This window comes from Scomber japonicus, chromosome 6 (genome assembly GCF_027409825.1).
Source record: "Scomber japonicus isolate fScoJap1 chromosome 6, fScoJap1.pri, whole genome shotgun sequence".
Taxonomy (NCBI): domain Eukaryota; kingdom Metazoa; phylum Chordata; class Actinopteri; order Scombriformes; family Scombridae; genus Scomber; species Scomber japonicus.
In genome coordinates, this window is record NC_070583.1 from 26,102,620 (window position 1) to 26,119,961 (window position 17,342).

General features: G+C 42.4%; 1 protein-coding gene across 1 annotated transcript in view; it reads right to left on the reverse strand.

Moving 5' to 3' along the window:
• Positions 1 to 16,885, reverse strand: part of ppm1lb (protein phosphatase, Mg2+/Mn2+ dependent, 1Lb) — a 43,676-nt gene extending 26,791 nt beyond the window's left edge. The window contains exon 1 of the mRNA XM_053321449.1: positions 16,008 to 16,885. Within this exon, the coding sequence (XP_053177424.1) occupies positions 16,008 to 16,406 (399 nt within the window). The 5' untranslated portion in view covers positions 16,407 to 16,885. The remainder of the gene's footprint in view (positions 1 to 16,007) is intronic.
• Positions 16,886 to 17,342: the final 457 nt, after the last annotated feature.

The following is a 17,342-nucleotide window of genomic DNA, read 5'->3' on the forward strand; positions in this document are numbered from 1 at the left end:
GAAAAAATAACTATGGATTTTAAAAAAAAACAGGACCAACTCAATGCAGTTTTTAACGGTCATTTAAACAGCACTCGTGTGGGAAATTCCACAATAATTTAATTAGAGTTTAAATCAGGCTTAATCTGTACTATGTCAGTTTAAAGGCACCATGTGGACTTTTTAATGATTGGTTCTACTATAGCGCAGTGTTTTTATGAGTGGGTCCCCATTTTTTTGATGGTATGATTTTCATTCTGATGCTGGTTTTATACTATTCTGTTGATTGACAGTTGTTGGCAGTAATGAGCAAAACACAGGAAGAAGCAAGTAAGATTTGTTATACCTTAAAAATACACTATTTATGTTTGTGAGAAACACTGAATGCAAACACAACTTCTGTTTGTTTGTAGTTTTAAACACTTTCAACACATGAATTAAAGAACTTAAAATCGCCCCGTGTTTAGCAGATTAGATATAAATCCTAAACATGTTTCTCTTGGCAAGATGTTTCTTAAAAGTACAAATATAACTTCAGTGATGATTATCGAGATGCAGACTGAGTCGTCAGATTCATCGCCATTCTGAAAGACTCTCGCCACCACAAGGCACATTGCAGCTGCCAAGTGCCGCTTCCACCATCCTGAGTCAACAGCTTCCTGGACTCCATTCATCCCTTCCTGTGTCCATCCATTCATGATTGCTCTCATCTCCATACAGCTGGCTTCCTTGGCACAACAAGTCTTTCAATTACACAACATTGCACACATGAAAAATAACCCAACAGTGGGCATATGGTGCAAAGTCATTCCATATTTCACATGCACATGCCCCTAATTTCCATACACGTACAGTGTGTTGAGCAGCAGCAGGCAGCAGGCCTGTAATTGGGGCAGCCATAAATAAGGAGCAGAGAGACGCCTGGATTTCTGCTGATTTGTTTTGCAGGAGGTGCATGTGTGAATAAATGGATGGCTTTTCATTTTTCTAATGTTGCACTCTGCTGGTGTCATCTGGATTACTCCCTCCCCCTCGCAACGATACCTTCTTTTTTTGTTCTCATCATCACCCCTCCACTGTCCACTTGCTTATTCTGGGGCTTCCATCTGTATCCTCCTTCTTCTTTACCTCACCCCCTTTCTCTCGCTGTCACTCTGGAGACAGATGTTGTATTTATCACTTTAATTATAAACTGGCTGCTGCTCTCTCTCTCTTGCTCTGATTAGCGACAGTTCAAAAAAGGCACAACTGATGAAAGGCACAAATATAACTGCCTCACCAAGGCATTCAACCATCCTAACCTCTATCCTCTTGATTGCAGAGTGATATGCAAAGCTGAAAATAGGACTTTCCTTCAGTGGTCCAAACACTAGCCTGCTAGCATCTCCCCCATTCTGTGTTCCCATTCATCAGAGAGAAGAAAAAAACACAGCAATCAATATAACGCCTGTTTTTTGTTTTTTTTGTGTGTGTGTGTGTGTGTGTGTGTGTGTGTGTGTGTGTGTGGTGTGTGTGTGTGTGTGTGTGTGTGTGTGTGTGTGTGTGTGTCATAGCTCAAAACTACACCAGTTGATAAACATACAGACATTCACAGAAAAAAAAATCAATACTCATCTACTCCATTGGCTGCTGCTCTATCATGAAGCTTTCTGAGTGAGTGCTTATGTTGCGGACACTGTTTTATAGACCTCTATCAATCAGAAGATTCATTACTCTGCATATGAGGAGGAAGGTAAAGTGTGTATGAGGACAAGGCTTTGCATGAAGAAGCTACGATTAATGAAAATGGGAGCAATATAGCAGAATAGTACTGGGAGATATGAGTAAGAGTAAACTAAAGAAAAAGTAGCTACTTACAGCATGTGAGTCATGCCGAACACAAGGACAGAGACAGAGGTGAGTCCTGCATCGCATCAGTCTGTGTGACAGGTTTATGGAAGACCAAACTATCCCTTCACACACTCTGGCAGAGGAGACACTGGCTGAGAATAACGGATGTCTCTGAGAAACACAGATCTGATCCACATCATTTTCCTTCATTTATACCTTAAACTTGACTTGTTCCCTCTGGTCAAATGAATTAAAGTGGTAAACAATACAATGACAGATGATGAGGTGATGATGGCTCCGTGATGGCTCAAATCTATGGCACAGCCAAGTTCCCATACATCATAATGAGGACAGGATGTGTACACAAAGACCAACCCAGTGCACTTCCCAAAACAGGCTCAAGCCCAAACATTGCCCATTACAGCTCTAAATGACACTATGGTCACATTCAATAGGCTTTATGTGGAAAGCATCCAACAGCTTTCAGTATGGTTCAGCTAATGAACTGAATCAACGCTTATATACTGAATAAGCATGCCCATGTAGGGAATAATTTTAGATTAAAAATGCTTTTAATCATTTTTGTTCACTTTTGGTTTGCAAGCTTTTGACAGCTTGTACATTTGTTTTCATGCCTGCCTGGTGAGGGAGGGCTGCAGGCACAATGGCAGAGCCAACAGGCATCAGGCCACCGGTCTCCAAGGCAGCCCAGTTTCCACAGCAGGTGCAGTAGCATCATGGAGCAGACCATGTCCACTTCGGCCAGATCACTATTTACAACTTTAAACACCACTACCCCCCCAAGGCCCAAGGCATGAGCCCCTGTCCGTCTCTAACTATATGTTTGTTTGTATTTGTGTGTGTTGTGTATCAACTATGTGCATGCATAAAGCTCCATAAAGCTGCCAATCCAGTGTGTACCATAAAGAGGAGAAAGTGCCAGTGACTCTGACGTCACTCATAGGTGTTTAAAGTGATGAGTTTGCATTTCGCCAGGATCTTACTTGTAGTTTGGAGCCAGAAAATCAAGACAATAATGTTAAAAGACAGGCAACTGCTACACCTTAATGTGATATCTGTCAATCAAAAAAACACCCCTCCAGAGATACCCTTCTGGCAATCGACAAATGTCAAAGTCAATTTACTGGTTGTTGCGAGCAGCAATGACTCCTTCAGTTCTGGAGGAGTTTTGTCAAGTCAGAGCAAAATGACTCGAGAGACATGTCCGCCTGCATGAGTTTTAAAGACATGGGCAATAACCAGTTTGAGGAGGGCGGGGGCTCTGGTCGGTTCAATAGCTGTCGAAGTGATGACTTCAAAAGGTCCTGTTTTTTCTTCCCGAAGATTCTTTACAGTGATATAAAATAGCAGCAAAGCAGCAAATCCTAACATCTGAGAAGCTGCAACCAGAAAATGTTGGCATGTATACTTGATAAATGACTTTAACAATCAATCTATCATCAAAACAGTTGACAATCTTCTGTTGATCTGCTGATGCATTAAATGTCTCAGCACTAAACTGCTTCTGCTGCACAAATTCTGACCATTCTTGTGTCAGTCTTTCATTTGAAATTCCCAAACCTAAGAGAGGTGAAAGTAGCAATCAAAGCCCAAACATCTTGTGGCATAAAGTACTGAAAAGGTGTTGATTTATCTATTCACTTCAATACAATCTAACTTTTCTTGGAGCCACCATTTATCAACTGTTAGAGGAGCAGCTGTACCGTCAGTAAGTCAAGTGAGTCAGGTCTCCCTTGTTCTGCAAGACCAACTAATATGAACTGGTGTCCTGTAACGTGCATATGTACAGCAGACTGAGCGTCGCTGAGGCATGCATGCCAACAGTCTTTCTGACAGTGTACATTCATCTGCAGGGTCTCCAAGGAGGAGAATTTGTCAAGATTGTGTGTGCAGTCTGTCAGTCTGTACGAACCAGGAGGAGACTCTAAAACAACGAGACAACCAGTAGTTTGAGCACATCATATTGCTGCTGAGCGTGCGGCATCTTCAGAAGACATTATGATCTAGGTTGTATGTGTGTGTGTGTGTGTGTGTGTATGTGTTTGCACATGTGTGTGTCTGTGTGTTGCAAGTAAAAATTGTGGACTCCCCTCAGGACTGGAGGCAGCAGACTCTTTAATATTTCAGGGCAGTGATAAATAAGTCAGACAGACTGCAGAGAGATAAGGTGACTCTGCGGGTTGGATTGAGGAGGGGGGAGGATGAGGAAGAGGAAGGAGACAGAGGTAGAAAAGGAGAAGGGGGAAATAAATATAGCAAAGTAGAGGGAGAGAGATATATAAGGTAATAGAGCAAAAGGTCAGAGAAGACACGAAGAAAAGGAATGGGAAAATGAAAAAAAGGCTCCCTGTACTATAAAAGGAAATGCAGACACCTTTGGCAAAAAGGAAAATATCTGCCTTAGTAATCGTATATTATTATTTCTGAACAGCAGTGTCTAATGCACAATCACTTAAAATGTCTCTAAAAAACAGATGAATCAGATGTGTGATCCAAAGTGGGAATTTCTGCCCTTTACAAATCTCTAATTTCACTCCCATGACAACAGCAACCCAGAGAGACTCATGGTGAATGACAGATTTTGATTTCTGAGGACACAGGAGATCGAAGGGGGTCAGCGGCAGTGAAAGGAGAGAAGAAATAAAGTAGGTAAAGTGGGAGGAAGAAAGGAAGGAGGAAGGAAGGAAGGGGATAGGATGATGAGGTAGGAACTGTTAAAAAGGAGGAGGGAGGGGTGGAGTGGGAGAAGAGAGAGGGAGAGAAAACAGAGACAGTTACTGTGGGGAAAGGTCAAAAGAGACAGAGAGCAGTGTGAGACAGAAGATGAAAAACAGAAGAAAGAGGTGGAAAAGTATGTCATGCTTTCTCAGGGGAGGAACTACCCCATGGTGCCATGGCCTTCAGTCTAACAGACTTATGATCAAAGATGAAAAAAACTCCCCTGGCATCTCACACACTATCTAACTCACAGCTTGTAGTACAGTTACAGTATGTTTAGCCTGTATCTGTCAACTCTTTGCTTCACAAGCACTCTTTAAGCCTCTACACAAATCTACACAAACTTTGCTCTGCTGCTTTCTGACTAAACTCCAGTTATTATGCAGGCCTGGAAAATCTTTAGGCAATGGGAAAGGAGTCGCTTCTCCATACATCCATGTTTTCATCCCAATCTCGTCTGAAAGCAATAACCTCCCCCATGCATTTTCTCCACCCCCAAACACCAGCATTAAGCTCCCTCTTCCAACATCTTCCCTTTTACTTCTGTAAGCCTGAAGCATTTTCATTTTCCAGGCTGCTTTGTCAATATCTCTCTCTCTCCTCTCCCATCGTTCCCCCTCTGTCCTCCTCTCTCCTGCCCTTACTGTGGGCGCTTCTCATCCTCGTCATCATTCTCTTCCTCTTCACCCTCAATAAAGCATCTCTCCTCCTCTGAGCAGCTGTAAGTATAGCTGCCAGCTCTGCTACTGGATAAGCTCATTAAATCAACTCAGGAAGAGGGCAGCATGCAGACTTCTCTGGATAACAAACACATGCAGGTACTGGATGTGTAAACACATGCACTGGAGAGAGAAGGGGACACCAAAAAAGATCGAAAAGTCTGACAGGAAGGTGGGAAAAATTAATTGGGGAAATAAATAAAATAGGAGCGGGATGATGGCAAAAAAGAGCAACTGAATCCACGGAGAGAATGTATAGTCCCAATCTCCCCAGTGGGATTAGTGTAAATCTAATCTGTCCCGCTGTCTCTTCAACTCCTTTTAGCCTCAGCTTAGCAACGCTCTCAGGAAGAGAGTAGGGATCCTAAGAGCCTTGAGCTGTTAACACTAGCTCACATCACTGTAAGCTTCCTCTGCACCACACTAATCAATTACCAACCCTGCTTATCTGCCTATAAACTTCCCATCCACTCCGAGCCATCACCAGCCTGTGACCCACAGCGCACGCCCACACACACACACACACACACACACACACACACACACACGCTAAAAAGCTCTTTCGCCAGAGAGCCATTTACCAATACTGGATCCATTTACCAATGTACTGGATCCATTAACCAATGTAATGGATCTGATGGATTTATCTGTTGTCCACCAGAGTCAGTGAAAGTTTGAAGTTGTCACATCACCTCAGTTTAGCTTATGATTAGGGTGTTATAGATTTAAAGGCCAAGACTCATTCTCATTTTCATTAACCTATCAGCAGGAGGTGAAATGATAAGTCCATTAAACTACTTTGATAATTGCTTAGTAGTCATTTATCAAGCAAAAAACACCATGGTCACCATGGTTTCATGGTTGTTTGGAGAAAATAAGCAGTCTGACTGGCTTTTTTTCAATTTTTTTCCATTTTTCTGACATTTTGCAGCCAAAGTGGTTAATGAAATACTTGAGAAAATAACTGACAGTTTAATCAGTTATGAAAGCTAATGATTGGTCGCAGCCCTATTATCAGATACAATGTTGCCTGACTCCTTAATAATGGATTCCCTCCTCTACTAGAAAAACCTGGTTTTACAAAGTTGCATGCTATTCTGTTTAAATGTAGTTTTTATTCTAAAAGTGGCCAAAATGTTGACATTCCCTTGGTAACAGTGTATGGTCCTGGGTTAAAACATTTAAGTAAGTGTACTAAAATGTTTCATATCAGTTAACGTAGAAAGCTAGCTCATACATAAGGAGGGAAAAATGTGTGTGAGAGCAGTTATGTCACTGGGGTCAGAACATGTTAACAACCCATTTCTGATTTTCTGAATGAGGCCAACAACACCTCCAGAGGCCTCTGGCAGCCAGTGGTTAGCCTATCTCTGACTGGGATGTGGCTAAGTGCAGGGTTTACACTCAGCCCACTTGTTACATCCTTCAGCCTCTGTTGACATGGTTCAGGATTACAATCAAAAGGTCAGACAGACCAGTACTGGAATCAACTTAATCCCATTGGAGGATTAAGTATATTTATTGCAGTTAATCTGACAAACATGTAAACTTTCTCTTCAATCTGTTCAAAAATAACTCTCAAGCTGCCTTTTCCCTGTCCTTCTGCTTTTGTCTTTCTTCTCCTTTAACCTCATGTGTTTTGTCCTTACAAGCGTCAGCTTTTTCTAACCCTGGAGATGATTCACCAGAAAGTCTCTCAAGTGTTACAATCACTCCTACACCACCCTTTTCAATATAAACCCTGAAAAAAGAAGGAACCACAGAGGAAAACAAGAGTGTAAAAAAAACAACACAAAACTCTTGGGGTCATAAAATCTCTAAGGGCCATAATTACATGACAGAGATCAGCAAAAGCCTGGTATACAAATAATCACACATACTCTAACTCTAACGACCAAGAACACACACACACACACACACACACACACACACACACACACACACACACACACACACACACACACACACACACACACACACACACACACACACACACACACACACACACACACACACACACACACACACACACACACACACACACACACACACACACACACACACACACACACACACACACACACACACACACACACACACACACACACACTTCCTCCCAACTTTAATCACAAGCACAAATTAATGACATGCCGTGGAGTCCGATCCTCTCCCTTATCCCTAGAGCCCATCATTACAGTATCAATTAAAGACAACCTGGCTCAGCGTTGGTTCACCGCAGCATGCATTTGAAGGTTTGTAGCTCACAGCCCTTCCAGTGAATAGAAACCATGTGCAAATATCAAACATTCATATCAGCTGCATTCCTCTTGTCTGGATGGATCAATGTCTGGAAAACTGTGCAGCACATGTGTGAGGCAGATCGGCTCCAGCATGCAAACTTTAAACATACATACAAACATGTGGAGAGCTGAGTCATAAATTCAAAAGGAAGTTATAATAGAAAACATATTCTACAACTAAAAAAAAACAAACCATGAAATGTTTAATTCTTCATTTAAGAGACCTAATATATGTAGAATTATCTGATCAAGGCATGTTGAACTAGGAAACATGCTGATAAGAGACAGTGAGACTTATGTGCACACACTAACACAACCAGGAGGCCTGTTTTCATTTACCAGGATGCACCTGCCCTACCCACAGGCCCATCTGGCCAGTGTGAAGAGAGGAAGAGCCACAACTGTGAGCCTTACAAAAAAAAAAAAAAAAAAATCACGACCCAGTCTCTTTGCGCACACAATCACACCAATGTTGCTAACTCTGAACAGCTGCGACTTGCTACCTTCTCTCAGCCAACATTTTTCTCCCGCCGGCCTCCACTGCCAAGACAGCAAGCAGGCAAACTCCAACTGACTCATCTATTTTCTCAATCACACACACACACACACACACATATAAACAACTGTGGACCCTGCACTAGCATTAGGCTCCTGTTGTGGGATCGAAATTGTAGACAATACTAAAAAGGAAGAAAAAAAAAACATGCATAAACATTCTTCTATTTCAGCTTTTTATGTAACTGCCTTCTACATGAAGAATGTTCCGCTTTCAAAACAACAAAGTGTAGATTAAACCAAGCAGCCCAGTCCATTCCAGCCATGTGATTAGATTTAGAGACTGCTAATCTGCTATAGACTCCAAAAAAAACAAGCATTTAAGTCTATATAATCTAAAAGTAATGGTCTTTATGGATAGATAGTAGAACTGCTGTAGGAACGAATTATGCATTCAGAGCTAGACTTCCAGCTTTACAATGTCTAGAAATGGATTTTAAACTTACACTTCCAACACAATCGGCATGTTTGGCATTTAATATAGAGCCCACATTGAGCATTTGAGTGTGGCGAGCAGCAGAGACCAGTGTGTGCACATGGTGGCGTGAGTGGGGATGCTGGTAATGGGGGAACAGCAGGTTGACATGGCCTTGGAGATGGAGTTTTTGTGGCCCATTCATTCACTGCCAACCCCCCCAAGAGAGAGGAGAAAAGGAGAGATGGGGAAAATAGGTGAAAAGAGAAAACAGGGTGACGGTGGTGACAAGTAGGAGGGGTGGGTATTTAGCAACCAAACACGACAGCTCCATTACCAAACCCACCCTTCAACACCGTGTCAGCTCAAACTAGCCCCGCTGGGAGAGGAGTGGGTGAAGTGCAGGGGGACAAAAGAGAAGCTAAACACCATGAAGCTCCAACTTCAAAAACAATGTAACAGACAAGACCTCCTTCCCCAAACTCCACATACACAATGATGTGTGATGCATGCGCGGACAATGACCTTGTGGTTTCCTTCATGCTTGGAAGTGGGTGTATATTTAGTCAGGGAGTTTTAGCAGAAGTGTTTGACAGAGAGGGTGTTAAATTATTGAGCAGTGAATGCCCGCAGAGAAGGATGACACAGTGAGGCTGAAGAAGGCGCTTATCTGGCCCTATATGCTGTTGGCAAACACACACACACACACACACACACACACTCACACACACACACAATCCTGTCACACGGACACACACAAACACCTATCACACCGCCAGAAGTGCATGTTCTTATTAACTACCGAATGCACCTATCTTTTAAAGAGAAGAGGAGGCTTTAACATGCTAGGACACACGCAGAGGTAAAAAAATAATACAGTTAAGAGGATTTCTGAATGACTCACATTTATTTTTATGGAAAAGAAAGAAAGAAAGAGATTACAGGTGTTCACTTCAGGCTAAGCATTTAGGTCGCTTGACGGGTAACAGCCAGTTCATCCATTTATTTGTTGTTTTCACGACATGACTCCACTCCTCACTCACTGCCTGACAGTCCTCCCGCTACAAGGAAAACAAAACTCCACCACCGGGGACAAATTACTAAAAGGTCAGAACACTTTTCGGCCGAGCCTTTCAGCTCTCCGGTCTCTTCTCTGCTGCCCAAGTATTTTCCAACAGAATTTGACCTCCTGTGTGCGCTCCACTTTCCACTTCACTTGACATCAAGGAGGGCTGAAATGTTGAGCGTCAGCTTTCACCATGAGCGACAGTGAAGTGCGTAGAGGAGGATAATAGCAGTTACAAGCAATTTTACTGATCCCTGTTAGATGAATTCCTCTTTTTTACCCTATCCTGTCAAACTCCTCCAGAAAACTGCTGGAGTTGTCAGGAATGTAGTCCTACTTAAAGACACTTAAGTGTGTGACTGATGCATGCTTTGCAACCCGTGCTGCTGATGCTTTAGGCTGATCTTGGTGGTGAATGGACACCCTATTAACTGTACCACCATAGATCAAACACTTATGTCACAGTTTATAGAAAGTAATGAGAGGAATTTCTTATTTACACATCCAGCAGATATATAAACGTGTGCAACATAAACAAACATTCATTTGGGGTCATGTTTCTGGACACCTGATGAATGTAATTCCATTATAAAAAGGGACATATCTGTCTCTTTAGCTTCTAAATGCTCCACAGTGTTCACTAACTGGCTGCTGACTGTGTGGGTCTGCTGTTTGGTGCTGGTTAAGTAGTGGACAGTAGGGATTTTGCTCTGGAAACAGAGCAAATAGATAAGAGTAAAATAAAACTGTGAAATTGCATGCCAAAAGATGAAGCAAACATAGGCCATGTCAAGAATGTAGTCACACAGTCCAAATTAATATAAACATAGTGACTACAGCTGCTTTAACAGCTTTTTTAATTCTCAGTCTTAATTAAGTTGATCTAATTTATTCCAAAATGCAGCGAGAATGCAGAGAGCAAAAACTTGCCGTTGGGTGCTGATTGAAGATGTGATGCAAGACGGTGTGAGGCAGGTGTTTGGTTCTGATAGGCCTTTGGCATTTCAGTCTCTCACCCTGATGTCATTTTTCCCTGGAAGACCAGATAACACCAGACTGCCCCTCTCATCTCTGAATCCTCAACTTCCATGAAGGAAAACCAGTGCGCCTTCTTGTGTGAGCTTGCAATACATACATACACACACACACACACACACACACACACACACACACACACACACACACACATACAAACACACACATATTCATACTCTCAGGCCCACATTTCTGTCCTTGGTTTTCACAGACTCCCTCTCTTCGTTGGCTCTTTCTCTAATCCTGTAATGCCAACAGTGCAATTAGTCACATGCCGGCTCTTTCTTTCATCCCCCAAGTGAGAGCGAGCTCAGGAGGAATTCAAACTGCTTAGTATCTTAACTACATGCCCCCACCAGAGTCAAACACAAACATGAATATAAAAACATTGAATTACCTTAAACTATACAGAAACCTTCTTGACTATTAAACATCCTTCATTGTGAAGTCGCAATGAAGGTGAAGTACGCCGCACGACTGCTTCACTGGCTCTCAAAAGTCCTGTCTACTTTGCAATTCAAGAAATGAATTATGAAGTTGAAAATGAAATGGGCATTCAGCCTGAATATGAAGCAAAGTTGAAGTAAGGACATGCCGAATAATATCAGAGAGGAATCCACAGTTAGACACCACGTCTGTGTCGACCCGCTAACAAACACAGCTGATCGAAACTACATGAAAGAGTGAGCTCTGATGGAGAGAAATCAACAGAATAAAAGTTAAAAAAGAACGCTGCACTAAAGTTAAACAGGCTTATAGTGAATGTCTTCTATGTACTCTACAGTTAAGGTACTTTTGCAGCGCCTGAAGCCAGTGAAGCAGGGAGGGGCAGAACAAGGCTGACTCCCTACATGTCAGTGAGAAACAAATGGCTCATGTTGCCGTTATATGGATGGAAAGCCCAGGGTTATCACTTTCATGCAGGTTGTTCCTACGTGTCAGCTAAAACTCAATCTCTAACAGATAAATCCTCTCACTGACATCTAAGATGACTGAGACCGCCGATGGATATGTGCACATTAAAACACTGATTTTAAACACTTTGAAAATTGAATTTGCGTTGGTGTGTGTGTGAGAGAGTGGGTCTATGTGTGTGCTGCACAGAGATATAGAATGAAAGAAGGAGATTTCCAGATGTTATCGGGCACTGACTGGTGATTTATTTGCTAGTAAACAGATTGGTTCCAGTGAGGTGGTGGTGGTGGTGGTGGTGGTGGTGGTGGTGGTGGTGGTGGTGGAGGAGTGATGGGGTCAAACTCACCGAAAGATTCAGTTTACTTCCTGAACCTGGACTCATATCCTGGGGTTGCAAGATTAAATTCAACTCAACCTCTTTGCAGATTAAACTATTTAAAGGAATAGTTTGACATTTTGGGAACTGTGCCTTCTTGACGAGAAGTAGATGAGAAGATTGATGCCTGTCTCATTTTATGTGTTAAATATGGAGCTGGAGCCAGGGGGTGATGAGCTTAACTTAGAGTTAAGACTGGTAGCAAGGGAAAACAGCCAGCACGGCTCTGTTCAAAGTGAAAAAAGACAAATACCAGCACCTCAAAATTCACAAATGAACACATAATGTCTTTCTTTAATTTGTACACAAACTTTTTATTTTATTTTTATGTGGTTACTGCAATGCTGTAACTTGCCAAGATATAGAGAGGTAAGAAATAGCACAGCACATGGCATCAATCTCCTTATCTAACTCTAAAAGAAAAGAAAAAAATCAGTAAGTATTTTTCCGAAAAATTCAACAATTCTTTTGATGTTTCAGTTTTGTGGGAAAACTGCACCTACCCTATATGTCTATCTCTATATCATGAAAAATGCATTAAGTGTGTTTTTTTATACATCGCACAATGAAAAGGTACCCACAACCTACACCATTTTCGACACTGTGATTGCTTTTCTGGTCTGTACTATAATGACAGTGATTACATCACATGGCGCTGACATTTATAGCTTTCAAAAAGCTCCATTAACAGCATGTACTCTTCCACAACACCTGCTCCCTGCATTTACAATCACTCAACAATGGGTGATGGTGCCAGGGGCAAGTGAAAAGAAAGGAAAAATGATTTGACTGTATCATAACGTTGCTGTTAGAGCCGAAACAATGAGCTGATTTATTGATTAGGTCGGTCAACATATAATCAAATATTAACTACTTCCATTGGTCAAGGAACCATTTATGTCATTTTTCAAGCAAAAATGCCTTATAAGAATCTATTGCTTCTCATTCTGTTATGTGATAGTAAAGTGAATATCTTCTGTGTTTGGACTGTTGGTCAGAAATCAAGCTGTCAAGATGTCTCCCTAAATTTAGACACAAAACACCTCATTGATTAATTGGGAAAAGAATTGTCAGATTAATCAATAATGGAAATAATGCTAGTTGCAGCTCTTGTTGCATTCTGATCGACTATCTCTTACCTTAATGCTTTGGTTTTGTTGAATCTCTGCTGTGAATAACTGGTACACTCACCTGTATTTTACATGTCTGCCCCATTACAGGCTTTGTGAACTGTGCCCTAGACCTGTTGATGATACATTTCCTACATTGTTTTAATGAGTGTGCATGTGGTTTGGATGTGTACTGTGTGTACTGTGTGTACTGTGTGTACTGTGTGTACTGTGTGAGGAGAGATAGATAGGGAAGCAGCTGGCACCTCGCTAACTAGCCAGCTGAGGCAGCCTGTATTCCTGGTGTTGCTTTGGGCCACACAGTGTCCCTCTGCTTTATTCAATGCCCTCTGGCTAGAAATGAAAATCTAAAGTCACTAAACAGAGGAAGTTGTCTCTGAAAGCTGCTGTCTGGCAACCATTTCACACACTTCAAAAGAGGGCGTGGGAATGAAAACAGACCAAATTGTTGCCTGTGCACACGCTGTGATAAAACAGCCTCTCGCTTCTACTTTTACTATTGATGCTCTCCCACTCATCCTCTCTTTCGAACACACAAACATCAAACATATCTCCTTTATTCACTAGTTATTTCTCCTTGTCTCTTAACCACATGTGTGGTAGCTGCAGCAGGACTCGCAGGTTAAGGCACCAGCCTCAAAAGGAACTCCACGGAGGGAATGAGAATGGGGAGAAAGGCCGGAGGGAAAAACAATCCAATGACCACTTATGGTCAAAAGCTGCAGCAGTCAGCACTGCGGCCTAAAATTTAATTTCCCCTAAAAGAACAGCTATCCTCTATGCCTTTGGCTGCCTATTTTTAGCATGATATCGTTCAGCCTCAATCAGACCACAGCAGTCAAACTCAGAATGAAGAGAGTGGCTCATTCAGGCACAAGTGTGTAATGTGTGTAATGTCTAAAGGAGAAGAGAAGAGAAGAGAGGAGAGAAGAGAAGAGAAGAGAAGAGAAAAGGCCCCGTCACCTACATATACACTTTTTTCAATGTGGCTCTGTAGCATCAACACTATACTGTGAGCTGAGGTCGAGGTTGCGGCCCTCTGAGACAATGCCAGTGTTCAGGCACGCCGTCACTTCACGATAAATCAGCGTTTTCGTGCCGTTCCCATCTAACCGCCATCTCAAATTCTCTTTGTCCCTTTAACTGACATTAGCTTCTTTCAGGGGCTTGGCTTGTTGAACTGTTCCCTTGTCACACTGAACTCACTGCCACGTCGAGTGCTCGTGTCGTACAGCAACATTAGTTCTCACCACGGCAACAGAAAGACCCAAGAGATTTCTTAGCTGCAAGCAGGTATCGACTGGGGGCGGACAGTGATCAGCAGATCAGTGATCAATGACCCACTTCAGTTTTGCTCTTCTCGTGGTATTTTGAGCTCAGTCTCTGAACACCACACAGACTCAAGTTCATCCTCGTCCTTCCAGCTATAATCATGTTAGTGGGGCCAGTGTTGTCTGCATCCTAAAAATGTCGTTTTGGCCGAAAAAACACAGATCGGTATTTTCGGGTAATAATTATAAGCTGTAGAGAGACAATAGGCAGTTGTCTTGCCATTTGGAAGAGTGTGAGTGTGGGTGAATGTTCGTGCAGAGAAGCAGCAAGGAATAATAGGCCTACATGCAGGAAAGGACTCTGGGCCCCACCTCCACTTATCAATTATTCCCTGAATGAGAAAACCCCAACACTGGACTATTAACTGTGCAACCTCGGCAACTGTCCCAGAGTCCCAAAACTCCTCAATCCCAGAAAGCTCCAGGCTTGTGTGTCAGCTGGTTTGTGCTGCTAATTTAATTGAAAAGTTGTTTGGGGATATGTGCCACTAAAGCACCATAAGAGCCTTAAGTCTGCTTTATTAACTGACCTCAAGGAACTGTCTCGAAGAGGCCTATATGTCAAAACAGTTTCAACAACTTAATTAAGTCAGTTTTGTGCTTAGATTGTGCATATTATTAAATAAATTGGTGTAAAGTAGGAGATTAAAACAGAAGCTAATTTTTTTCCTCATGGCAGGTTGACCTGGTCCTGCAAGTGTGCACACCATGGAGGTTTTGGGCACTAGCATGAAGGAGCTAATCAGCTCTGTTTTAAATAGAAAAGGACAATAAAAAGAGTGTAAATGATTGTTGAAATTGTAAAAAAAAATAAAAAATAATGGTTAGTTGCAGCCCTTTGAGAGATATTTTCCCCTTTTCAAAGTGTGTGGAAGACAAACTTGGATTCCAGCTCGCTTCACTTTGCCTCTTTCATGGTTTGGATTCATTTTTTTGACAGCAGGATTTAAAAATCAGACCAGACATAATAAATAATCCTACAACCTGTTTTACATACTACATCGAGAATCATTTAACTCGAGATATTTCAGGGCTCCCTCCACTCAACACTGTGCTCTCCTTCTTCTTCTTCCTCCAACAGTTGAATAGTCATTGTGCAGAATTACGCATGTGCAGAGTTTGGACATTTGAAGGCTGTTTTCACATTAATCTGCTTAAAGTGGAAAGTTTTTCTGTGCTCAATGAAAATCCAATTTTACAGGGCGGGCATGGGAATATGATTTGTGACACTAGAGATTGTTTGGAAGACAAATGTGGTCCGATATTCAACTCACACAGGAGTAATGTGGAAATTTGAAGCCTCCACTAACACTGAGAATAGCAAATGTCCTGTGTCCAGCAGGAAAACATTAGAAATAAAATAGATCTGCATATTAATAGACTCTAGATTTTAGTGAGGGAGAAGGAGTGGACTCATTTCAAGAAATATAATACTAGATAATTAAACTTTTCTTGGTGGAAAACCAGTGTCTAGAGGGGCCCCTTGCTCATTTTAGGGCCACCCACACACTTTGTAGGAGTGGGAGCTTAATTTGGACTGAATGTGGGAAAGAGACACACACAGACATAAAAAAAAAAGACACCTTGCCTCTGTATTCTTCTCCACATTGCACTCACCTCTCCACCGTGGCCGTCAAAAATCCCAAATATAGACGGGTGACTCTTGTTGACGATGTCGGTGAGCACCTCGAACCTGTCCTCCATGTGATCTCTCCGGCCTTGGATGGAGTACACGGCCGCGTTACTGCTCTTGAACTCCCATGTCTTGGCAAACTCTGCATCCAGGACGTCCAGCCCACCGAACCGCTCATTCTGCATCATCTCCGCCACTTTCCCCTTGACCATCTTGACTGCATCCCGGCTGGACTTGACGATGGTCTTCACTTCGTCCGTGTGGAAGAAGTAACTCCACAGAGCCAGGCTGATACATAGCAGGAACAAGGTCTCCGGTCTGAGCAGAAAATAACGCATGATCCGACCTAACAGAGACAGCAGGGTCATTGTATCCTCTATCATTTATTTATTTACACGCAGGGAAAATCGCGGCAGGTTGTGTCGGTCGCCCCCGCCACAGATTTCAGTCCATCGTCGGGGTGAAATAGGCGCATTTAACCGTGTTTCACAGCGGGGAACATTAAGATTATACTGACTTTAAAGGTGACACTTCAATGCATTTTTTTGCGGACCCACCAGGTTGGAGGTGAGGCTGTTTTTCCTGCACAGACCCGGGTGTAAACGCGGTGCTCCGGCTGCTCTAGCACACAGCCCCGCAGTGAACCACCACCAGCTGTTGTCCGATGACCATCAAGATGCGGTCCGAAAGCTCTGCTACCCCCGGAGAGAAAACGCAAGTCGCCCCCGTTTTGATTTCAAATGAAGAGGATAAGAGTCGAGCCGTGGCTGTGTCTCTCCCCCTGCTACTGTTCCCTGTCCTGAAAATAGCAGTGTGTGTTGAAACCCTCACATTCCCAGCTGCCACACTGGCTGAGACTCCGCTTCTGTTTCTGCTGCCTGCCGGTGCTGCCTTCAGGTGCAGCTCGTAATATACACACTTATCAGAGAAATTAACGCTGATGCTAACACGTTCACAGTGGTGGACAGGGGCGGATTTTAGGAGTTGACAATATCAAGAGGGCCCGAGCATTCAGAGCCAGGGTCAAATCTTTTACATACACATAATTTAATTTTACTGCATTGTATGTCTACTACAAACATTAGTAGTTGTAGTAGTATAGTCCTTATCAACAATTTTCCAAAAAAAGCACCTACAAATAAATGATAAAAGGGAAAACAAAAAAATACATTTATATTATATTTGATATGAATTATTTCATTTTTAATTGCATTTCACTCTGTAAAACTGACTCAACAGAATTGTTTCACTCTTTATCACAATTGTAATGAACTCACAAGATTCAGTCAGCTTAAAAAAAAATCTGGTTAAAGTCATTT